Source organism: Suillus fuscotomentosus (assembly GCF_016647785.1).
Source record: "Suillus fuscotomentosus strain FC203 chromosome Unknown F5891scaffold_41, whole genome shotgun sequence".
NCBI classification, from domain to species: Eukaryota; Fungi; Basidiomycota; class Agaricomycetes; order Boletales; family Suillaceae; genus Suillus; species Suillus fuscotomentosus.
The window spans coordinates 74,656-98,700 of record NW_024539553.1 but is presented as its reverse complement, the minus strand read 5'-3'; the positions used below and the strand labels follow the sequence as shown (position 1 = coordinate 98,700).

The 24,045-nt window shown below is 48.7% G+C and overlaps 7 protein-coding genes across 7 annotated transcripts; 6 read left to right on the top strand and 1 right to left on the bottom strand.

Annotated features, from left to right (window-relative positions):
- Positions 1-347: 347 nt before the first annotated feature.
- F5891DRAFT_982041 (uncharacterized protein) lies at positions 348-5,844 on the top strand (the record flags this gene model as incomplete). Its single annotated transcript, XM_041377185.1, has 13 exons — positions 348-379; positions 436-707; positions 745-788; positions 871-1,063; positions 1,110-1,468; positions 1,576-2,207; positions 2,265-3,197; positions 3,325-3,403; positions 3,425-3,668; positions 3,781-4,178; positions 4,277-4,376; positions 4,425-5,183; positions 5,531-5,844. 13 exons carry the CDS (start codon positions 348-350, stop codon positions 5,842-5,844), a joined length of 4,359 nt encoding a protein of 1,452 aa, XP_041223704.1.
- Positions 5,845-6,153: 309 nt separating this feature from the next.
- Positions 6,154-6,920, bottom strand: F5891DRAFT_1174257 (uncharacterized protein; the record flags this gene model as incomplete). The annotated part of the gene is made up of 3 exons (XM_041365660.1): positions 6,432-6,920; positions 6,346-6,402; positions 6,154-6,282 (listed from the first exon to the last, which is right to left on the bottom strand). Exons 1-3 carry the CDS (start codon positions 6,786-6,788, stop codon positions 6,154-6,156), a joined length of 543 nt encoding a protein of 180 aa, XP_041223703.1. The 5' UTR covers positions 6,789-6,920.
- Positions 6,921-7,492: 572 nt separating this feature from the next.
- F5891DRAFT_1148499 (P-loop containing nucleoside triphosphate hydrolase protein) lies at positions 7,493-9,992 on the top strand (the record flags this gene model as incomplete). Its single annotated transcript, XM_041365074.1, has 9 exons — positions 7,493-7,506; positions 7,556-7,913; positions 7,963-7,971; positions 8,025-8,247; positions 8,317-8,904; positions 8,961-9,129; positions 9,188-9,417; positions 9,470-9,743; positions 9,796-9,992. Exons 2-9 carry the CDS (start codon positions 7,840-7,842, stop codon positions 9,990-9,992), a joined length of 1,764 nt encoding a protein of 587 aa, XP_041223702.1. The 5' UTR covers positions 7,493-7,506; positions 7,556-7,839.
- A 1,183-nt stretch (positions 9,993-11,175) lies between these two features.
- F5891DRAFT_1148495 (uncharacterized protein) lies at positions 11,176-16,349 on the top strand (the record flags this gene model as incomplete). The annotated part of the gene is made up of 8 exons (XM_041365073.1): positions 11,176-11,572; positions 11,627-11,886; positions 11,942-11,997; positions 12,055-12,247; positions 12,300-13,446; positions 13,507-14,448; positions 14,516-15,573; positions 15,622-16,349. The coding sequence occupies exons 1-8, from the start codon at positions 11,532-11,534 to the stop codon at positions 16,347-16,349; spliced, it is 4,425 nt and encodes a 1,474-aa protein (XP_041223701.1). The 5' UTR covers positions 11,176-11,531.
- An 80-nt stretch (positions 16,350-16,429) lies between these two features.
- On the top strand, positions 16,430-18,409 carry F5891DRAFT_1044565 (uncharacterized protein). Its single transcript, XM_041362195.1, has 2 exons — positions 16,430-17,394; positions 17,658-18,409. Exons 1-2 carry the CDS (start codon positions 16,537-16,539, stop codon positions 18,258-18,260), a joined length of 1,461 nt encoding a protein of 486 aa, XP_041223700.1. The 5' UTR covers positions 16,430-16,536; the 3' UTR covers positions 18,261-18,409.
- A 3,633-nt stretch (positions 18,410-22,042) lies between these two features.
- F5891DRAFT_487830 (uncharacterized protein) lies at positions 22,043-22,503 on the top strand. Its single transcript, XM_041372011.1, has one exon. It carries the CDS (start codon positions 22,166-22,168, stop codon positions 22,394-22,396), a length of 231 nt encoding a protein of 76 aa, XP_041223699.1. The 5' UTR covers positions 22,043-22,165; the 3' UTR covers positions 22,397-22,503.
- Positions 22,378-23,913, top strand: F5891DRAFT_487808 (D123-domain-containing protein). The gene is made up of 5 exons (XM_041372010.1): positions 22,378-22,733; positions 22,788-22,938; positions 22,985-23,228; positions 23,284-23,412; positions 23,466-23,913. Exons 1-5 carry the CDS (start codon positions 22,549-22,551, stop codon positions 23,777-23,779), a joined length of 1,023 nt encoding a protein of 340 aa, XP_041223698.1. The 5' UTR covers positions 22,378-22,548; the 3' UTR covers positions 23,780-23,913.
- Positions 23,914-24,045: the final 132 nt, after the last annotated feature.

Here is a 24,045-nt window from a genome sequence, read left to right as displayed (position 1 = left end):
ATGTATGATGTAAGGAATTCCTCCCTGGAAGTAAATATATTCTGTTATTGATTGTTTGTACTTCCATCGGGAACGGGTTGTACATTAATGCAGTGATATTTCCAACTCCAGGCTACGCTCCAGGTTTCACGCACTATCAGCAGATCTGAATAGTACTTAGGCTAGAGAACCTCGTCAGGCTGTGCTCCAGTCCCAAGGCTTCTGATTTGTGATATCACTAATGTCACCCAAGCGCCTCACGAAGGACCTGTGTCTACAGAAGTCCAGACGTATATAACCGCCAGGCTGGTTGCGGCTATGAGCATCGAGGAACATCTGTGTAAACGATCACAGTCCACTCAACGTTGATGCATCAGCCAGACAATACAACTTCCCAGGAGTGCGTGTTCAAAGTTGATATGTTAATGTACCAACTAAACTCTGCTCTGTCTCAAGAAAAACTCCCTTTGAACAGGCCTGGGAGGAGTATCGCACAACCATCAAGTCGTCTCAGACCAAAAAGGTCAAATTCATCGAAAGATGCTCCCAGTTTGCTTCAGAATGGCGGGATCCTGTTATAGCCATAAATGAAGCGATCACAGAGGTGGAGGGTCAGCATTCCCAGAAACAATCCCAGAAGGTGGTTAGCAAGTATCTGCTCCCATTCGTGGATGCCTTGGAGGGTTTCACTGGTATTGTAGATGCATTGAGTGAATTCTATGCTCGTCGTAAATGTCCTCCTGGATATTGACCATCTTGTTTTAGCCACCTTGAATCCTATCGCATCGATCGTCTGGGGCTGTCTCAAGGTCGCTCTCGATGCAAGTACCAAGTTCTAGTCGAACATTAATTTTAGTGACGATCATTGCTCAACTGTACTTTTTTTCCCAGAGCCTTGGTCAATGCGCGAGACTCTTTGAAAACATCCACTACGAGTTGGATTCTCTCGGTGGTCATCTAAAGAATATTGCTGTCTACGGCGACCTGTACCAAAAAAATGCAGACATGCAGGAGGTCCTCTGCAACGCTTACATCAATGTTATCCGGTTCTGGTATAGAGTTGATAAAGAATGCACTAAGTCAGGTCAGAGCGATGTTTGTAATGACAACAGAGCTTGATTTGACAATAGGCTTAGGACTAAAGTTCGGGACACCCTTTAGCACAAAGAAGTTGGGAGGTATCATAAACGACATGCATTGTGACCCTGAGAAGATTAAAGACTGCACCGGTCGACTTGGTCAGCAAGAGTCGAGGGAGTACCGTCAGGCGAATGAAGCAGCCCGGCGGGAGTCAGATGAAGCACATAAATGGGACATAGTCTCGGATTGGCTGTCATCAGATTCAAAATCCTTGAATGATCTATGTTTCGCACAGCAAGAGGAGAACTTACGTGGCCGTAGCCAAATCACTTGCCAATGGCTGTTTTCCCATGACAATTTTTCCAATGGAGGGACAATCCCTCGTCATCACCGATCTTGTGGATCCATGGTCCGCCTGGATCTGGGAAATCGACATTGTGTTCAAGCGCCATCGAATCCCTAACCAAAAGCTCAGGATCAAATGTAGTGATTTATCACTTTTATGACTTCGCGCAGCATCTTTCACTACAGCAGACGTTGTCTATTCTCGCGCGACAATTGCTCGAATACCGCCAACGCCTGCAGAAAATTCCGGATGAATTGCAGAAACTTATGCATGCGCCCGAATCGCCCCTCGGAAGGGCTCAAAAAATCATCAAGGCATTAATTGAGGGACATTCGAGAATCTACTTCTTTCTCGATGGTCTGGATGAAGAAACTACGACGAAGAGTTCATGGAACAATGTTGTATTAGTGCTTCGTTTTCTCGTCAAGCTCGCAGACGACTATCCTACCAAAGTTCGTGTCTGGTGTAGTAGCCAGCGCCGGGACCGCATTATCAAGGAATTCCAGGGACGCCCTAGCCTCGATATTGATGGCTATGCGAGGAGCGATCTTGCTTTGTACTTATCAGAAGAGGTGTCCAAGCTTCAATGGTCGAGTCCCTCCGACCAAGCTTGTATCCTGGAGACATTGAGAAGTCGTGCTGAATGTAGTTTTATCTGGGCAAAGCTCATGATAGATGCCCTCGAAGCGGGTTGGTCGACCGCTAGGATGGAGGAACTTCTAAAAGGGCTCCCAGAGACTTTGGAAAAGTATTATCACAGATTTTTTGAACGTATGGAGAGGTTCTACCGCCCACTAGCTTGGTACGATTGTCATTTACTCCACCAAATGTTTGGGATGCTGAACATACAACTGTGCAGCAAAGTTTTTTCACTTGTTATTTTTGCCCGACGTCCTTTGCGATTGGAAGAACTTACCGAGGCTGTGTGGTGCTTGGAGAGTGAGCCCCACAGAGAACTCCAGCACAAGGCCAAGCCCAATGTCAACAGTATCCGTACCATCGTCCAACCCTTCATCGAATTCATCAACACCAATAGGACGGATGATTCTTGCACTGAGGAGCAGTATACCTGTCGTATCTTACATTCCACCCTGCGCGATTTCCTTGTGGACCATCCGAATATCCTGTGCGACAATTCCTCAGATCTTCGTATTAGCGCTGAGTGGCCAGCTCGTGCTTGTTTACGTTACCTGGGTCAATCTCGATATTCCGGCCTACTAGTCAGACAGGAGGGAAGGTGGCTTGATGCAAAGGAAGACCCGGTAGATTGCCACCCTTTGCTTGTGTATGCTGCCAAGTACTGGGACAAGCACCTTGACGACGTCACTATTGACATTGGTAGTATCGAGTCCTTCATCACTTCTCCTAACTTTCGGACCTGCATACAGGTCCAGAGCCTATGGGTAGAGGCACAATTCTCGTTCTTCTCCCGTCCCGACGAGGGCGATGGCTTCAACATGTATGTTCGGCGGGTGTTCCCGTCGTGGTTTGCGCGAGCTCAAACCGGTCCCGGTCAAAGGCTTTGGACAGACTTCCGCCAACTTTTGCACGAGTGGATATATTTCCTCAGCTGCGAGCAGTGTGGCGGGGAAAAGACATGCGAAATATTGCCCTACATCGGACAATTGGATCGCATATGGTTCGGAGCTCTTGGTCCAAACAATTTCCTGTCTCAATTGCAGGGCAGATGCATGAGTTTCGCTTTCCAAAAGGGTTTCGATTCTGATGCAGTCCAGTATGTTTTTGATGCGGTCAGTGAGGCAGGAGACAAAATCATGATATTACGGATACAGTCAGTCAATATGTTTTTCTATCGTATGATCGCTGAAGTCAACTCCTGGGGTATCAAGGCCAGAAGCTCAGTGTCAACAGATCATCCATCCTCAAATGCTCTTGCGAGAGCTGGAATCTATCTAAAGAGCAACCTCCGAAGCTCAGAACAAGCAGACTATACAACTTACTGCCAGTAGTTGCAACTGGAACTTGTACGCAGAGTCTGTAAGCGACCCTGCCTTACAGGCAGGCAGGGCTGCGCCAGCTGCTTTTGGAGCAGATTGCCAAACCCTCCGGATTGGCACCCAGCTGTACAGGCGAGCCGATAATGGCACATTTGTCGCCATTACTGCGCAACACTTTTTGTGCGATCTGCGCTCCATCTATGTCGAAGAGTTTGCATATCATCGTCAGTTCCTCGTTCTCACTTCCCGGGCGAAGATTTCCAAGAGAGATCTCAAAGTGACCTGGCACAAAGCGGATGGGGCAGGTGATGAAACTGACGGCCTAGATACAGGTGCCGATGAAGATCCACGGGTAGAAGGGGATGAACTTGACGAGGATTCGGAAGGATGACAACAGTTCCATAGCGATTACATCAGATTCGGAAGGGGATGGTCTTGACGAGGACCTAGAAGATGAAGCCGATTCCATAGAGACCGCATCAGATTCAGAAGATTCGGGCGATGAGAGCATAAGTGAAGGCAGCACCGATTCTTCCGCTAATTCCGAATTGGAAGATGATATACTCCCTCCTTGGGCCAATCACTTTGGCGATGAAGACACAGACACGGACAACGAGAGCTGTCGTTCCTTTGATATCGAGGACTGCAATGACATTTCCGATCACGAAGAGGATTTAGAAAGTAGTTCTGATGAAGAAGATGCTATCCCATCTGAAGTATTCGACGATAACCTCTTTCGCAGCGAGGAACAACACGACTGGGAAGGACTGTCGAATAAACGTGCAGGGAGGCGAAAGGCTCGAGCAACCATCACTGTGTTTGACACTCAATCGAGCACTCGTATTTTCCGCCTGAGGCAGCCAATCAAGTGTAGACTGTTCGCCTTCGCCACCTGTCTTCCACCCCACTGAAGTTCCTGGTCGTCTGGCCACTCGCTGATGGCAATGTCCTGTTTGTGGATTACTTGGCTAAAACGCACTTTACTCGGCGGCTGCAGCCATCAACTCCCTACAGTAAGTCTGATCAAAATCGCAGTAATCGATGCTGATGACTGATATCAGCGGGTCACGTCTTCATGAAAATCCGTTTTTCTGAATGTGGTGAATTTTTGCATATTGCCACCCTTGAAGCACACAGAAAGACTTCAGAATCGAAGAAGGACTCAGAACCCCTGCCTCCCATCAAACTAGCTGTCCTCCTGTGCACGTACCGTCTCTCTCAGAGAAAGACTACCAGGTCACCGCCTCAGCAGATTCATCGCATGAAACTAGCGTTAGGCCAAACCACACGGCTGCACGTATCGAAAATGCCGTTCACGCTCACTTGGACATCGAAGGATCTCTACTTCAGTTGCAGTGGAAAGTCGCTGCAAGTTTACCGCATTCCGTTGTTCAGTACAACAGAAGAGAAGGCCGAAGAGAATCCACAAGCCGTGTGGACGCCTCGGAAGCCATTTTTTCTCCCGCACAGTGCAAATAACCGAGCAGTATACTATTTCCCTCCTGCAGAGAACAAGAGTGGCAAGGAGCAATTACCCGCACGCATACTCATCGGGAGCGACTTTACAGCACTGAGGGATATTGGACCAAACGAAGCTGAAGAGGATTACAACGTTTTGTTGGTGAAACGCGTCATTGACCACTCTGTTGGCAGAAGGGGAGAATTTCATCCGCCCATTGGGTGCTATGTCGATGAAGACACCAACCTCGGCGGATGGGTTGAATCTCATGCCCGCGCAAATATTTTACAAGATCGCGGTGTTGGCCATTTAGACCCTCGCATGCCAGTCGAACGCTTCAATCCTGATGATGATTGTGACTGTGAGTGCTAATATGAGACTATGTGCATGGTCCATTCTCATTTCTGTTCACAGTGGAACCGTTCATCTATTGATTATACCAGCACTAGGAACTACCTTATAATATTGGTACCAGTTTCAGAATTCATGTACTTCTTCAGTATATCAACTATGCCGATTTGTTCTTCTCCTAAATCTAGTTGAGCCCCAAGTCGTCGACAAAGCTCACATGAGAAGTGACCGGTTAAAGCTTGAAGTGTTTTCGATATACAAAGATAACGCGCAAACCTGAATAAGTCAGAACCGGACAACAAGACTCTGTGTCACATCGTTTTTGTCGTAATCCGCGCACCCATCACACTTCTGAAGACGTCTTCGACGTGTTGATGACGCGTGATCTGTCTCGGGGACACGTCCTAGACTTGAACCCATATGCACCCCAAACAGATTCCCTGCTATTCACGTACGAAGAGCTCTTGTCGGTCTTCACGCAGAGGTCCAGCACACCTGGGCTCCGTATCATCGATTCATTTTTACATGCGGTCGTATCGCGTAACGCACCAGCTTACCAACACAATGTGTTGCCAATGGAGGCCCTCGCGCTGAGTAGCGGTCAGGACATCGAAGACTTCTCAGATTTGTGGAAGAATGAGATTCAGCAGTCCATGCACGATGACGACTAATAGACAGTCTTATTTTGAAAGATCGGTTCCTAGATCTAGAATTCAACCCACATGCACCACGATTGAAGTCCTCGCGCTTACTAGCATCAACAAGTTCTAGGATCGAGAAAGATATTTCCATGAGCGACGATTGATCGATGATAGCGAATGAAAAGATCATACATTTTGTGGTTCAATAGAATTATCATAACGCAAGATCGTAGGACTCTAATAATAATCCACCAGACCCTCTTGCCCCAAAGACGTGACACCATCTATGTTATAGATCATAGTGCAAGGAATAGCCAAGCGAGCGATCTACAGGCGACTCTAACGCTTTTCAATCTCGCCAATCTCAATACCAGAGTCGCTAGCACTATCATCAGTAAATGCAGGGCGAGTGGCAGCGAGACCGGATGCGCTCTTGTAGAAAAGAATGTTGCTTTCGTCTTTGACGAACTAAACAATGTCTTTAAACAATGTCTTAGAACATATACAAGACCGAAGTAAAAGTATACTGACCTTGTATTCCTTGAAAACCCTGTAGATTTTCTCCCGTCCACCCGGAGCGCCCTCAAGCTTGATATCTACTTGCCCAAGGTACTTACAAAGAGCACCATGCAATGAGGGATCTTACTGGAGACGTGATGAAGGACGTGGGTCTCAGAGATACCGTGGGTAGCATGAGCGCCGATCCAGCCCATAATCGACCCACAGCCATCAAGAAGATTGCGTCCAAAGTAGCCAGAGCACCATGGGGGAAAGTAAACTCGGAGGCACGGTGGTAGGGGGAGAAGTGGGTCGGTATGTTGGAGGAAGGTGATGAGGACAAGCCAGTAGTTGACCCAGAGGTAAGGCACTAGGTAGAGACGGAACACAGTCCAGAACCCATATGTATAGATGGAACCAGCGATACCGATGTCAGACAGAATGATGGACCAGCGCTGGTGAGGTGCGAACATCATTGAACATCAGAACTGAACTCTATAAATTATTCCATTTGCAGCACAGGTCGTTGCTTCATAGTATAGTTGGTGCCTTTGAGGGATAACGCTTCTGGCCAGATGCATGTATGTAGGCCGCAAAGCTTGAACGGACGAAGTTCGAACGACAAGCAAATAAATAAATATTTAATTTCAACTTAAACCCAAGTATGGCACGCTTACTATACACACCTCCCAGGCTCTTGATGTGTGCTCCTCTGTTAGCAAGCGGCAAATTCATTTACTCGGCATGCATATGTCACTCGCCCGGTCCTGCCCCTTCCATTGCAATTTGATTTCTCTTCTGGAATACGCGGGGCATGTACATGTATGGTTGCTGGCAACCCCCATTATCCATATCTCTCCTTCGCAAGAAGAAAGTAGTAAGGTTGAGATGCCTTCTACTGGAACCAGGCGCAGGAGGTGGATCTTAGATGACTTGAAGATGCGGATAAGAAATTGCTACCTGTGGCACGCCGCTCGAGATGCCTAATGGAGGCTAACACCCCTTCTTGCAACATATCACTTACCACCTATCGTATGCTACTCGATCCGACCTTCAAGGAGGGAACATTAAACTTGCAGCTCCTACAAGTACCCATAGCAAGACAAAGGTTGTAGCCATTACATCGTAACGACAGCCTGACCCTGTTGATAGTCAAGTCATGGATATCAAGTCTGGCTGCCCGGGCTCATGTTGATAAGTCATTTTTTGCATCAGCTGCACACACTGGCTGCATGTATTCCAAGTGCCGTTCTATCTAAGGGTGGTTTTGATTCGGGGTGGCCCGTTCTTACCTTATTCCATCCTGCTAATTTGACGACCCTTTCGAAGTTTGCGGCTATGCAGTCGGTATGAACTCACTCACCTTTTTTTGCACTGCATTTCAAATGTGAAGGTGGATGTAATATCATATGCAGTGTACAGGCATACGACACGTGGTCTTCCACCCGTATTACTTTCATCAGACATAAAGCTGAAGGCACACTGCGTTGTTCTCAGTCCACAAGAAGTTAACATAATTTTCGTATCATGTCTAGTACGGAGCCTGGTGTAGGAACAACAACACTGCCCCTGGAAGCACGAATAGTTCGTTATGACCAATGGTGAGTTCCTTCGTATCGTCCCAATTCTTCATGTCAATCTTCGTTGCAGTTTTGATCCGTAAGCATCTCCAGAACAGGATGTTCAGTGTTTGAACTTGATAGTTCCCTCAGAAGATTTTCAGCAATCGTCTACAACAGGACGAACACAAACAAACAGTCAAAGCACCTCAAGAGACTGAATGAAAAGAAACCAGTCCTCGTCATCCGACGAGTCATGGACATCAAGGGTCGACACGCAAAGACTGAAATTGACATCCGAAGTCAAGAACTTCGCGAGGTGCTCATAGAGATACACCGAGGTGTGGAAGGTTTAGATCTCTTGCGAAGTTCCCCTGTTGTAAGCTAAACATTAAATATTTCAACATCGCATTGCAATTCTCATTATGTATTTCAGTGTGATCAGAAGCTGCTTTTTTTCTCTTTCAATGAGCTCAAGGAACGACTAGAATTGGAAAGGTCGAAAGACACTCCAAACACTTCGCTAATATCTGAAATCGAAGTAGCCCTTCACTTTACTTGGGAGGAATACCAAACTACCTTCGCCGACTTTCAGTCATTGACAAGACACGAGTCCATCACCTTCGATTTACTTTGGACATTATTTCGTCATGGCACCCTAGTCTTCAGTCACCACGAATTCACCGAGCAGGATCACATTCTCCGAGCCACGCGCTTTGAGATCATGAGAACAAATGAAGGAATCTTCGCTGCAATATATTGTCATGTGATCACTGACGACGGCAAGCATTTTGGAATTGCTAACCAAAGGCTTCTGATCCCGTCTTTCGATGGAGAGCGAAAGATACAAAGCCTGTCTGTTTTTCCTCTCCTCTATCATTCAAATAAACGCAACATTCGTGAACTTGCTGTCAAACGAGGTCGTAAATTTGCAAGCTTGCAATGCCAGACCTATGGTGAGATTTCCGGGATGGCTGCATGTGTCGACCACCATCCCATGGACGATGACCATAAGGACCTTCGAAAGTGCAGGGTGAGCAGTAATAACCAGTTCTGCTTAATAGTGTGGCCTATAACAAATCGATGTAGGCGAACGGGCGCGTTATGATCGATCCTTGGGCGTTTCGTATGTTTCAGCCTGACTCCAGTCTCAATCTCCCGGTTTCTACCCCGTTGAAGCGAGCGGAACTCGAGGAAGAGCAATACATAATCTGCACCCCTGTTGTCATAGGCTTTTGCTTCGAAACAAAGCAGTGGGGTATGAGAATTTTTCTGCTCGATTCCTCACGTTTCTACAACAAACTTACACGTCTCAGGTGGATTCGCTCTTGACTGCCTGCGGGACGTGTCCTGGTCATTGGAGCCTTTCAATCTTCTGGTCCTGGATGACGGACGGAAGGAATTGATTCATGCATTAGTGGAGCAGCACGCATCGCGTGCGTCAACCTTCGATGACTTCGTGCGGGGAAAAGGAAAAGGTCTTGTCGGATTGCTTGCAGGTCCACCTGGATGTGGTAAGACACTTACAGCGGAAGCAGCAGCAGAGGTATTTTTCAGTGTTGCTCGTGATTTTATCTACCCTCACTACCTTTGGTCAGGTGACAAAGCGTCCCTTGTATTGTATTTCAGCTGGCGAATTAGGATCCAGCCCTGAGAGCGTAGACAACGCTTTGGCTCAGATTCTGGCACTTGCTCAGCGGTGGAAGGCAGTCGTTCTTCTCGACGAGGCAGATGCTTTTTTGTCACAAAGGAGGGAGACTGATGTGGAGCGGAATGCCCTGGTATCTATTTTTCTACGGCAGCTGGAATACTATCAGGGAATCATGTTTTTGACGACCAACTTGGTCTCACAGTGCGATGCTGCATTCGAGAGTACGTGTTTTCGCTTTTTTGTACTTGGATTCCTCAATCAATCGCAAAACAGGCCGAATCCACTTCACAGTACAGTACCCACCGCTCTGTCAAACCTCACGGAGACAGATCTGGAAGACGTTCATCAAGAAGGCATCGGATGCCCATCGGTGCTTAATCAGCGAGGCTGAAATTGATGCTTTGGCCCTGGAAACGCTCAATGGCCGTCAGGTATGGTTATTCTTGCTTTCTTGCATTTCATATAGTTGAAAGTAATGGTGTTGACAACATTATAGATCAAGAACATTGTGGCAACTGCTCTCTCTCTCGCGGTACATTCGAATCTAAGCCTTTATGTGACACACATCCGCAAAGTGCTTGATTCCATGCAGGATTGGAATAAAGTTCGGGAACACCAGCTGTCATCTGAGCACAAATCATATTCGCGAGACGGCGTTCCGGGTGGCACACAAGATGCAATGTTATACAAACTCAGTAAGTTCGCCTTCATCGTGTCCTCAAGCCATACAGGATATTTGCGAACAGTGCTCATCAGATTCACTCTCAGCTGCGTACTTCATCACAATTGTTATTCTTGCACGTATCTTCTTATAAGGATATTATATCCTCTGTACTCCGACTAAGGCTTCAAAACGAACGCCTACGCAGTCCGCGTGTCTCATCGATACGAAGAGCTTCACTCTTCGCATCCGAGACACGCGGATACATTCCTTTTATCCTTCCTTGTACTTTAGACGCTTTGTTCTGTATCAGGTGTCACCGTCACCTCCTTCACTTGTCGTCGCTCACCCTCTTGTTCTAAGACTCCCTTTCATCGAAAATTTCCCTTTGTTTGCTCTTCTTACAGATCGCATCATGTTTTGAGCCACTCGGCTATCTCTTTCATGCTCGTATGTATAAAAGACAGTCTGTCTTTTACAGAGAGTTTCACTCACTAAACATATTGCTTTAAATATTATTCTCATCTGTTCACCGTTTCACTGATGTATATGTTCGAATAGAAGCTTTTGGCGCTAAGCCTGCAGGCGGGCCTTTCCAAACTTCGGGCCTGGCCTAGACCCGATGCATCATGTATGAAATTACTTATTCTTGGCTGACTTGCGGCAGACAGGTGACAGTGGAGCCTTGCATGCTATTCTAATTTGCTGATTGGCAAACCATCGAATCTGCGGGGAACTACAACCCCCTCAACGTGTCAACGTTTTCAACCAGTGATCAGTGATATCGCACCTCACCACATGTGGCTTATTTCTAGGCTATCATAAGTAGCAATAGCTGCCCCGCTGTAGTGGTACACCTTAGCAGGTGTAGGCGAGTCGGGCGCAGAGCAGAGGTAGGCCGGCGAGAGACAAGCAGCAGGGGTGCCAGGGGTCTTGGTAGTTCCCAGGGGTCCTGGTTGTAGATAGTCGCATAGAACCATCATAACAGTCGTCCTTCTCCTTTCCAGAGTGCAGTGCTGGCGTGTCCACCGCATGTATACAGGAAGAATGTTTATTAACTGTTTGTACTTCCATTGGGAACGTTCCGGGAGTCCAGACGTCTAAGGTCTGCCTCGCGTTGTGCAATGCGGCATTGTTTCCACCTTCAGGATACCACAAGTTCAAACATTTCAGCAGATTTGAATACTTCTAGAGAACCTTCTCAGGCTGTGCTCCAACCTCGAGGCTTCTGATTTGCGACCACCCGAACGCCCCATGAAGGACATCGTGCCTGTGAACTATGACATACTTAACTGCCAGGCTGGCTATGACGAGTGTCTGTGTAAACGGTTGCATCTACTGAACGTTCATGCATCAGCCAGACGAGAAAACGTCCCTACCGTTCTCAAAGTGCGTGTTCAAAGTCGATATGTTAACTCGCCAACTAAACTCTTCTGTCTCAAGGAAAACTCTCTTTGAACAGGCCTGGGAAGAGTATCGCACAACCATCAACTCGTCCCAGATCAAAAAGGTCAATTTCATCGAAAAATGTTCAAAGTTTGCCTCAGAATGGCATGATCCTGTTACAGCCATAAATGAAGCTATCACAGAGGTGGAGACTCGGAGTCAGGATTACCAGAATCAGTCCCGGAAGGTGGTTCGCGCGTATCTGCTCCCATTCATGAACGCTCTGACGAGCTTCATTGGTATCGTGGATTCATTAAGTCAATTTTTTGTTCCTCGTAGATCCCCTCCTGGATGTTGACCATTTCGTTTTAGCCACCTTGAATCCGATAGGATCGATCGTCTGGGGCTGTCTCAAGGTTGCTCTCAATGCAAGTGCCAAGTTCCTGGTCGAACATAAAATTTAGTGACGTTTACCTTTTTTTCAGAGCCTTGATCAATACGGGAGACTCTTTGAAACCATCCACTACGAGCTGGCCTCTCTCAGTGATCATCTAGAGAATATCGCTGGCTATGGCGACTTGTACCAAACAAACCAAAAAATGCAGAGGATCCTCTGTAATGCTTACATCAATATCATCCGCTTCTGGCATAGAGTTGATAAAGAATGCACCAAGTCAGGTCAGATCAAAGTTTTCAACGACAACTGAGCTTGATCTGACAATAGGCTTAGGACCAAAGTTCGGGACACCTTTCAGCACAAAGAAGTTGGGGTGCATCGTAAGTGACATGCGTGAGGATGTTGTGAAGATCAAAGCATACGCTGGCCTGCCTCACGACCAAGAGTCAGGCGAGGACCGTCAGGCGAACAAAGCAGCTCGGCGGGAGGTGGAAGAAGAGAGGATCAGGGTAGAAGACCATCGTCGCTTTCAGTGGGAGTGCGATGGAGCGCAGAAGCTGGACATAGTCTTGGATTGGCTGTCATCAAAATCCCTGAACAATCAGTGTCTCGCATGGCAAGACAGGAACTTACGTGGCCGTAGCCAAATCACTTGCCAATGGCTGTTTTCCCATGACGAATTTCTCCAATGGCAGAACAATCCCCCATTATCACCGATCTTGTGGATCCATGGTCCGCCTGGATCCGGGAAATCGACCCTGTGTTCGAGCGCCATCGAATTCCTAGCCAAAAGCCCAGGATCGGATGTGGTGATTTTTCACTTTTACGACTTTGCGCAGCATTTTTCTCCAGAGCAGACATTGTCTATTCTCGCAGCACAACTTCTCCTGCATTACCACCAGCGCCTGCAGGAAATTCCAGATGAATTGCAGAAAATCATACACGCGCCCCAATCTCTCCTTGAAAGGGTTCAAAAAGTCGTCAAGGCATTAATCGAAGGATATCCGAGGATCTACTTCTTTCTCGATGGTTTGGATGAGGAGACGACGACGAAAAGTTCGTGGGATGATGCTGTATTAGTGCTTCGTTTTCTCGCCAAGCTCGTGGACGAATCTCCTACTAGAGTTCGTGTATGGTGTAGTAGCCAGCGCCGGGATTGCATTAGAAAGGAACTCCGGGGGTGCCGCAGCCTCGACATCGATGGCTACACGAGGAGCGATCTCGCTTTGTACTTATCAGACGAGGTTTCTAAGCTTCAGTTACTATGGTCGAGTCCTTCCGAGCAAGCCTCTATCCTGGAAACGCTAAAAAGTCGTGCCGAGTGTAGTTTTATTTGGGCAAAGTTCATGATAGACGCCCTTGGAGAATGTTGGTCAACCGCTAGGATGGAAGAACATCTCAAAGGGTTCCCGCAGACTCTGGCAGAGTATTATCACAGATTTTTCGATTGTATAGAGAAGCTTGACCTCCCATTAGCTTGGTATGTCGGTCATTTACTCTACCACATGCTTGCGATGCTGAACATACAACTGTACTACAGCAAAGTCTTTTCACTCGTTATTTTTGCCCGACGTCCTCTGCGATTGAAAGAACTTACCGAGGCTATATCGTGCTTGGAGAGTGAGCCCCACCAAGAACTCCAGCACAAGGTCAAGCGCAGCTTCAACAGCATCCGTGTCATAGTCCAACCCTTCATCGAATTCATCAACACCGATAGGACAGATGATTCTTGCACTGAGGAGTATACATGTCATGTCTTACATTCCACCCTGCGCGATTTCCTTGTGGACCATCCAAATATCCTGTGCGACAATTCCTCAGATCTTCGTATTAGCGCTGAGTGGCCGGCTCGCGCTTGTTTATGTTACCTGGATCAATCTCGTTATTCCGGTCTATTAGTCAGACGAGAGGGAAGGTGGCTTGACGTGACGGAAGACCCGGTGGATTGTCACCCTTTGCTTGTGTATGCCACCAAGTACTGGGACAAGCATCTTGACGACGTCACTATTGACATTGGTAGTATCGAGTCCTTCATCACTTCTCCTAACTTTCGGACCTGCGTACAAGTCCAGAGCCTATGGGTGGAAGCGCAATTTTCGTTATTGTCCCGTCCCAATGAAGATAATGGCTTCAACACATATGTTCGGCGGGTGTTCCCATCATGCTTTGCACGAGCTCAAACCGGTCCGGATCAAAAGCTTTGGACAGACTACCGCCGATTTTTGCAAGAGTGGATATATTTCCTCAGCTGCGAGCAGTGTGGCGGAGAAAAAACATGCGAAATACTGCCATACATCGGACAATTAGATCGCATATGGTTCGGAGCTCTTGGTCCGAATAATTTTCTGTCTCGATTGGAGGGCAAATACACAAGTTTTGCTTTCCAAACGAATGTCGATTCTGATGGAGTCCAGTACGTTTTTGATGCGGTCAGTGAGGCAGGAGACAAAGTCATGATATTACGGATACAGTCAGTCAATATGTTTTTCTACCATATGATCGCTGAAGTCAATCTCTTGGGTATCAAGCCTAGAAGCTCGTGTCAACAGATCATCCATCCTCAAATGCTCTTGCGAGAGCTGGAATCTATCTAAAGAGCACTCTCCGGAACTCCAGAACAAGCAGACCATACAACTCAGTACCACTAGTTGCAACTGGAAGTTGTATACAGAGTCCGTAACCGACCCTACCTTACAGACAGGCAAGGCTCCGCCAGCTGCTTTTGGAGCAGATTGCCAAACCCTCCGGATTGGCACCCAGCTGTACAGGCGAGCCAAAAATGGCACATTTGTCACCATTCCTGCGCGATACTTTCTGTGCGATCTGCGCTCCATCTACATCGAGGAGTTTGCACGTCGTCGTCAGTTCCTCGTTCTCACTTTCCGAACGAAGATTTCCAAAGGAGATCTCAAAATGACGCAGATCAAAGCAGACGGAGCAGGTGATGAAGAAGACGCCCTAGACACAAGTGCCGATGAAGATTCATGGGTAGACGGGGATGAACTTGATGAGGATCTTGAAGATGAAGACAGTTCCATAGAGACCGCATCGGTTTCAGAAGATGAGTTCGAATGCGGAACTGAATCGGAAGATTCGAGCAACGAGAGCACAAGTGAAGGCAGCACCGACTGTTCTGCTAATTTCGGATTTGAAGACGATATACTCCCTCTATGGGCCAATCACTTTGGCAACGAAGATACTGACACTGACAACGAGAGCTACCATTCCTTTGATATCAGTGGTTTCGGTGTTGAAATCAATGCCCACTCGAAGGGCTGCGATGACATTTCCGAACGAAGTAGCTATGATGAAGTGTTCGACAATGGCCTCTTTCGCCACGAGGAACGACACGACTGGGAGGGACCATCAAGTGAACGCACAGAGAAGCAAAAGCCTCAAGCAACCATCACTGTGTTTGACACTCAATTGCGCACTCGTCTCTTCTGCCTGAGGCAGCCAATCAAATGTAGACTGTTTGCTTCGCCGCCTGTCTTCCACCCCACGAAGTCCCTGATCGTCTGGCCACTCGGCGATGGCGATATCCTGTTTGTGGATTACTTGGCCAAAACGCAATTCACCCGGCGGCTGCAGCCATCAACCCCCCACAGTAAGTCCAATAAAAGTCAGAACAATCGATGCTGATGACCAATATCAGCGGGTCATGTCTTCATGAAAATCCATTTTTCTGAATGTGGTGAATTTTTGCATATTGCCACTCTTGAAGCACAAGGGAAGGCTTCGGAATTGAAGGACTCAGAACCCCTGCCTCCCATTAAACTAGCTCTTCTCGTGTGCACGTACCGTCTCTCTCGGAGAAAGACTGCCAGGTCACCTCAGCAGATTCATTGCATGAAGTTAGCGCTAGGCCAAACGACACGGCTGCACGTATCGAAGATGTCATCTACGCTCACTTGGACATCAAAGGATCTCTACTTCAGTTGCAGCAGAAAGTTGCTGCAAGTTTACCGCATTCCGTTGTTTGGTACAACAGAAGAGAAGGGCAAGGAGGATCAACAGCCCGTATGGATGCCTCGGAAGCCATTTTTTCTCCCGCACAGTGCCAGTAACCGAGCAGTATACTACTTCCCTCCTGCGGAGAACAAGAGCGGCAAGGAGCAATTACCCGCACGCATACTCATCGGGAGCGACTTTACAGCACTGGATGATATTGAACCGAACGAAGCTGAAGAGGATTATGATGTTTTGTTGGTGAAACGCGTCATTGACCACTCTGTTGGCAGAAGGGGAGAATTTAATCCGCCCATTGGGTGTTATGTCGATGAAGACACCAACCTTGGCGGATGGGTTGATTCTCATGCCCGCGCGAACATTTTACAAGATCGCGGCGTTGGCCATTTAGACCCTCGCATGCCAGTTAGTTAGTCTATTATGTAACGAGGCACGAGCGAAAGAATAGAGTTTAGTCTTCGAGCGAACGTCGGACGTGGCATTACGCTTCTTGTCTCCGTGCCACAACGATCGTTTGCACTCAGAAGTATCGTCTTGCTCGTTTTATTTTCTGAACACGTTACCCATTTTAAAAACAACTCCCTAGCATATTTCTAATTACATGGCAGATCCATCACTAGAAGTTTGCCCGGACTTCGACGGTCCAGCGTACGCAAATATCTGCGACGACATACGAAGGGCAACCGGCCAATCCCAAGAGGACGTTGTCACGCGCCTCACTCAATCTTGGACGGATGGTCACAACCAGAGAGTCAATGAATGGAACCTCAATAGAGAGCAGGAAGCAGCTGAAGCCGCGGAAATTGAGCAAGCCCGCGCAGCCCAGGAAGAGGAGGCTCGCATTCTACGAGAAGCGGAAGCCGAAAAGGAGAAAGCAGAGGCAGAGGAAAAGAAACCAAAGATGGGCAGCTTCGACGAGACCGTTTCAGTAGGAGACTCCATTTCCCCGCGTCCTTCCCAATACGCAATCCAGAAGCTTAACAACTTCGATTATATAGAGCTATGGTATTTTTCTCCGGACGGCTGCAAGGAAGCCCTGCGCACCGCGCGTTCAGTCGCAGATGACTTTGGCCTCACTAGAGTCGACGACCAGCTGACGATTCGCCCAGCTTACGCCTTCAAGGCCTCAAAATCAGCCATTGCAGATCACGACCTCCCATTCCTGACCTTTCTCCGCGCTAAGAACTTATTTCTAATGCAACTCAGCAAAGCCAAATGGCCGCAAAGCCACATTGACGCCCTCTCACTCTTTTTCTGGCATCTCGAGAACCACCCCATCCGAAACAACAGCGAAATCGGAGACACGGTCATCCTCCATTACGCATCACGGGTCCGTTTAGACTGGCACGACCGTCTCAAACGAGACGAAGGTTTTAACATCGCTATCATCAACGAAACCCTCCTCCGTGCGATCAACGAGGAACTCTGGGACAGAATCCGCTCCAAAACTTTAATGGCGGTAAGTTCCCCTTCCAAACTAATCATTTGATTCATAACTCACGAACTCTTTCATACACTACACTCGCACAAACACTCTATACAATAACAATTAAATTTCCTCCCCGCGCTTTGCTCTCGCGGATGCCCACAAACCATTCTCGTGGATGCCCGTACTTTCTCACACGGATGCCCGTACTTTCTCTTATACGGATGCCCGTATCCTTCGCGAACACGGATGCCCGTACCCTGCTCAAACGGATGCCCGTACTACCCTTCACACAGATGCCCGTATCCTCTTTACACGGACGCCAACACCCACCTCAATGTTCGCCCACTTCCCGTCCCTACACACACCTAACTTCTCTCCTTCAGCCCAAGACAAGCGAATACCCTCTTCCCCAGTCCCAAAACCGCAAATCTAGCTACAGAGACCACCACCGCGATTCACGTAGGGACAACCACGACTACAACCGTCGTAGCTCTCGTTCTCGCTCCCCACGCCGTTCTGGCAATGATAACCAGAAATCGTCCCCAGACAACTCCAAGAGTCGCAACTCCCACAAAAGGGATTTTTCCCAAAGCGCAGGCACCCGCGGCCGGTCAGCCTGCGCAGTCTGTCTCGGCCGCTTCTCCCACGACATACAGCGTTGCGAAGCCACAACTCTGTGGGACGGAAGCACCTCTTACAGTCGCAAGACGCAGGACAACCGCCTCGTCAATCCGCAGGGAAACCCACTATGTTTCAAGTGGCAGCATCCCAACGGCTGTCACGCCGGAAACCACGAGTTCCACCACGAGTGTTCCGGCTGCGGAAGCAAGGACCACGGTGCTCAAAACTGCCCTCGAGGAGAGAAGGTACAAGGCTCACACGCCGTACAAACCTGAAGGATGGACCCTGCTCCTCACGGAGACAGGGCTTCTTAGTAGATATCATCATATTCCAGAGTGCCTGGTGTCAGGTTTTTCCGGGGGCATTCCCCCGATTAAATGTACCTACAAACCCCCCAATAATCCCTCCATCGACGATCACGTCGAAGCGTTTTGGAGCATTGTCAATATTGAATTCGAGAAAGGGCGTTTTCTCGGACCTTTCACGGCCCAGGATCTTGAATCGGCCATTGGCCATTTCCAAACCGCCCCACTTTCCCTTGTACCTAAGCCCGGAAAACCAGGCAAATATCGCCTTATACAAAACTTATCCTTCCCTCACAACCCATCTCGAACTATCAGCTCCATTAATTCAAGGGTCGACTCTGACTTATTCCCGTGTACGTACGGCACCTTTTCGACCGTTTGCCTCACTATCTGGCGCCTTCCACCGGGTTCTCAAGGCGCAGTCCGAGATGTCGCGGAAGCCTATCGTACCATCCCTCTCCATCACTCCCAGTGGGCAGCTCTGGCCATCCAACTCCCGGGCGAAGACTCCTTTGCAATCGATACTGCCCTATGCTTCGGCTTTGGCCCATCAGCGGGCATATATGGCAATGTCAGCGATGCCGGCCTCGACATATTACGCGCGAAAGGCATCGGCCCAGCCTCCAAATGGGTCGATGATCATCTTTTCCTACGGATCAAATGTGAGTTCCTGGAAGAATATAACAGTAGACGCGCTCACTGGGTGAGAGAAATTGCCGAGAATGGCAACATCATCATTAGTGGGGGCTGCAAGTGGTACAAGGGCGCTACAATGCCCAATGACTGCAGTGAGGAGTTCGATGAAGACTCATCCTCACCGATTCAAGACCTGTCACAACGTTCTCCCCGTTCGCCGGAGGATGCGACCTTCACCTACTGCATCGACGACATCGACTACTTTTCCTCGATACTCGGAATTCCCTGGGAACTGTCGAAAGACAAACCCTTTAGTTCCAGCCCATTGTTCACCGGCTTCATCTGGAACGTCGCAGCACGCACCGTGGAGCTCTCCATCGAAAAAAGAGATAAATACATCCTCGCCATCTCCGCATGGCAATCGAAGCGCACCCACTTTCTTCAAGAAGTACAGAAGCTCTACGGCAAACTACTACACGCGGCCCATATTGTGCCCGCCGGCCGAGCTTACCTCACCAACCTTGAGGCAATGTTGGGCATGTTCAACAACCGACCTTTCCTCCCACGCACCCCTCCTCGTAACACCCCAGACGACATCCGCTGGTGGAAGGACACCCTTGGCAATGCACTCTTATCCCGCCCAATTCCTGGTCCCTGCATCGTATATGACTTCCATGCCTATTCGGACGCTAGCTCTGGCCATGGGATCGGCATCTTTATCAACGGGTACTGGAGAGCCTGGGACCTCACACCAGGCTGGAAAAGAGACGGCCGTGACATTGGCTGGGCCGAAAGTGTCGGCTTCGAGCTTCTCGTCCGCGCAGTCATCAACTCTCAAGCCTCCGGAATTCATTTCAAGGTATTCGGAGACAACATGGGCGTCGTCGAAGGATGGTGGACTGGCCGCAGCAGGAATCGCGCCTCAAACGAGGTCTTCAAGCGCCTTCATAAAGTCCTCTCTAGTGCCGAATGCACAGTTCTTACTAGATACGTACCAAGTAAGGACAATCCAGCTGACGGCCCATCCCGCGGAGTCTACCCCCCCACTAGCCTTTTACTGCCCCCAGTTGACATCCCAACGGAGCTCCGCCCCTTCATTAAAGAGGTCACTGAATCCACCGCAGCCTCCAGAACGAGAGAGCGCAACCGCACCCATCAACCGCTTCACCCAATGGGCAAACGTAGATCCGAACACGAGCTCCACCAGCGCGCACTCGTCAATCGCGAGTTCGAGCGCTGGGGCGAAGAATTGTTTAAAGCGACGCAAGACTAGTAAGTCCAGCGCAAAGCTGAGCCTCCACCTGACGCTACCAACTCACCTTAACCATAGCCTATAATTCGAGCCTCACCCCCCTCCCTTCCGCACTACGCCCTCACTGCCCAGCCAGAGAGAGGCTGTATCTATGGAACCCATCATCATCCCGCACCTCCTGCGATGAAAAGGGTAAAATCGTGCCACTACTTCCCTCAGACATCCAGCGCATACGTGATACTATGATACACGCCTACACCGAAGCCACCCGCGAGACTTATGGATCGGGTTTGCTAACTTTCCACGTCTTTTGCGACAGTAAGAGCATCCCAGAGGCTCAGCGTGCGCCCGCAAGCCATATCCTAGTATCCTCCTTCATCACATCCATGGCCGGCCATTATTCAGCTAAAACGATTACTAACTACATTTGTGGTGTCCGGGCATGGCACGTTCTACACGGACTAAGTTGGTCCCTCAATGAGATGGAGATAGAAACGCTTCTCAAAGCGTCTATTTCCCTTGCTCCAGCATCCTCGAAGAGGAGCAAACGGGAACCCTACACCATCGAGCTAATGACAGCCATCCGCCAGCACCTAGACCTCCTCAACCCCCTCGATGCAGCTGTATTCGCCTGTCTTACCACCACTTTCTTCGCCACAGCTAGAGCCGGTGAATTCACGGTACCGCGTCTCGACGCTTTCGACCCGCTGATCCACGTGAAACTTTCTAATGTCAAAGACATTCGTGACCGACAGAACCTTCCAATGAAGAATTTCTTCCTCCCTAGAACGAAGAGCGCGCCGGAAGGAGAAGAAGTGTCCTGGGCCAAGCAAGATGGCCCAACAGACCCTGAAGAAGCATTAGCCAATCACATTCGTGTTAACGACCCACCCCATAACGGTGCCCTTTTCGCCTACCGCCACAATGATTCTCATCGGCCATTGACAAAAACTAAGTTCCTGCAACGTTTAACGTCCGCTACTAAAGCTGCTGGGCGCCAGCCCGTCCAAGGTCACGGCATTAGAATTGGATCCACACTGGAATATCTTTTGCGAAATGTCCCCTTCGACGTCGTAAAAGTGAAAGGTCGCTGGGCAAGCGATGCTTTCCTACTGTACTTGCGCCGTCACGCACAGATCTTAGCTCCTTATATGCAGGCAGCACCTGCGCTGCAGGAACAGTGTCTACGTCACACCGTTAATCTTCCCCCAGTTCGTTGAAGCCGGTAGCCACCTATTCTATGGTGAGTTCCCTTCTCCTAATAGCATGGGGTATCCGAGCCTCGCTGGATGCGTCGTCGGGCCTCCTAATCACTGGGAATCGCAGCTCACCTCTCTATTTCAGGTTAGCACCTCGGGGCCGGATGACGCTGCGCGTCCTTGCCCGAAAACTATCATTACACCTTCATTGTAAAATCCTTCGTTTAGTTTTGGACCAATACATCATCTTCAGTGAACGTACTCTCGAACGTTCTTTATCTTTCAATTATATGTCTGAGTGAACCTCAAAGATAGTTAGTCTATTATGTAACGAGGCACGAGCGAAAGAATAGAGTTTAGTCTTCGAGCGAACGTCGGACGTGGCATTACGCTTCTTGTCTCCGTGCCACAACGATCGTTTGCACTCAGAAGTATCGTCTTGCTCGTTTTATTTTCCCCACCCTCCTCTCCCTCTTCTTTCATCACTTTCGACTCAAGTTCCTCGCTCTCCTCAAAACCCAAACCGTTTGGGCCCGGAGGTAACCTGCACGTTGGCCACTGCGAGGAAGCCCACCCTCCCTCGCAGCTCACCTCTCTATTTCAGGTTAGCACCTCGGGGCCGGATGACGCTGCGCGTCCTCGCCCGAAAACTATCATTACACCTTCATTGTAAAATCCTTCGTTTAGTTTTGGACCAATACATCATCTTCAGTGAACGTACTCTCGAACGTTCTTTATCTTTCAATTATACGTCTGAGTGAACCTCAAAGACGAACGCTTCAATCCCGATGATGATTGTGACTGTGAGTGCTACTATCAGGCTACGTGCATGGCCCATTCTCATTCCTGTTCGTAGTGGAACCGTTCATCTATTGATTATACCAGCACTAGGAACTAGATCCGAGGTCTTACAGTATTGGTACCAGTTTCAGAATTCATGTACTTCTTCAGCCTCTCTATACCGATTCGTTCTTCCCCTAAGCCCCGAGCCAGAACCAGGGCTCACCCCGGTAACATGAGAAGCGACCGGTTAAGCTTGAAGTGTTCTCGAGATAATGCGCAGATAATGAATGTGCAGCTACAATACCATAATAATCTGCTTGCTTGATCAAGGAGGAGCACTGGCAACTGCAGTGGCTCCTTGATAGTAGCAGGCTGTACTTAGACCGGCATGTCATCGCATAGCATCTTTCCGCTACAGACATCAGATTATCTACTTTCCTTCCAATTTTCATCATGGTATCCGACATTTTCCTCCATTAGCATCAAAAGCACCATCATCCGTCCCTTGAGTCAAGCGTTCAAGGAATATCTCGACTCGGACGGCATTTTCGTGCCAGAAGGCTCGGAAAACGTGTCAGTTGGCTTCAATCACTATCCGTTTCAGTCGTACTCACTTCCTACTGTCAGTCCCGCAGAAAGCCCTCCTTCGGACCAAGAGGATGAGGACGACGCTGCAGTTGGGCAATCCTTCTCCTTCCCCGATCTAGATGAGCGGATAAGACAAATCATCAAAGAATACGGCGCCATTTTCCCCAAGCTCAATTTTTCTTCACCAAAGGTCAGCTCGTTCCATCGAAATCGATCGCCGTTCACATCGGACACAGGACGCATCATGGATACTTCCACCATCCTCGCCTCTCAAATGCACATCTCCATCAGACGTCTACATCCTGCTGAAATCCTCGGACTTCATATCGCACGATCTAAGCATCGACGCGGTCTTTGAGGGATGTCAATACGATCCCTCGAATCCGCCATCGTACCAACTCGAGCTTGTCTTGAGGAAATGGTATCCTGTAGACCGGAGTCGCGAGTTCAGGTGTTTCGTTTGTGAAGACCGTCTCATAGGTACGTCCTGTTTTCTGATTCTTGTTACAGCAAGCCACGAACGACGCTCGTACAGGGATATCACAACGCGATACGAATTTCTATGACTTCATGAACGAACCACAAACACAAAGCAAGATCTTAGAGACGCTTTGGCATTTTTGGGAGGACAAGATTAAGTCCAAATGGCATGGACAACAAGACTGTATGTGTCACATCGTTTTTGTCGTAGTCCGCGCACTCATCACACTTCTGAAGACGTCTTCGACGTGTTGATGACGCGTGATCTGTCTCGAGGACACGTCCTAGACTTCAACCCATACGCACCCCGAACGGATCCGCTGCTATTCACGTACGAAGAACTCTTGTCCATCTTCACGCAGGGGTTGAGCACACCCGAACTGCGTATCATCGACTCACCTTTACATCCGGTCGCATCGCGTAACGCACCAGCTTACCAACACAACATGCTGCCAATGGAAGCCCTCGCGCTGAGTAGTGGTCGGGACATCGACGACTTCTCAGATTTGTGGAAGAATGAGATTCAGCAGTCCATGAATGACGACGACTAATAGACATGGTCTTCTTTGAAAGTTTGAACGGATTTGTCATATTCACGTACGGAGATCTTTTATCAGACTTGAGCTTCGTAGACATAGCAACAAGTTCTAAGATCTGCAGCAGGAAGAGATCTCCACGAGCAACGATTAATCAATAATGGCGAATAAAAAGATCAATTCATTTTGCGATTCATTAGAATTATCATAACGCAAGATCGTAGGACTCTAATAATAATCCACCAGACCCCCTTGCCCCAAAGACGTGACACCATCTATGT

Bases quoted from the DNA above. Each gene is read 5' to 3' on its own strand.
- F5891DRAFT_487830 (XM_041372011.1), top strand. From the start codon at position 22,166: ATGATGATTGTGACTGTGAGTGCTACTATCAGGCTACGTGCATGGCCC.
- F5891DRAFT_487808 (XM_041372010.1), top strand. From the start codon at position 22,549: ATGTCATCGCATAGCATCTTTCCGCTACAGACATCAGATTATCTACTT. The intron at 22,939-22,984 runs GTCAGCTCGTTC...CATCGGACACAG, and splicing joins TCAATTTTTCTTCACCAAAG to GACGCATCATGGATACTTCC. The intron at 23,229-23,283 runs GTACGTCCTGTT...ACGCTCGTACAG, and splicing joins TTGTGAAGACCGTCTCATAG to GGATATCACAACGCGATACG.
- F5891DRAFT_1044565 (XM_041362195.1), top strand. From the start codon at position 16,537: ATGGCAGATCCATCACTAGAAGTTTGCCCGGACTTCGACGGTCCAGCG. The intron at 17,395-17,657 runs GTAAGTTCCCCT...CCCTTCACACAG, and splicing joins GCTCCAAAACTTTAATGGCG to ATGCCCGTATCCTCTTTACA.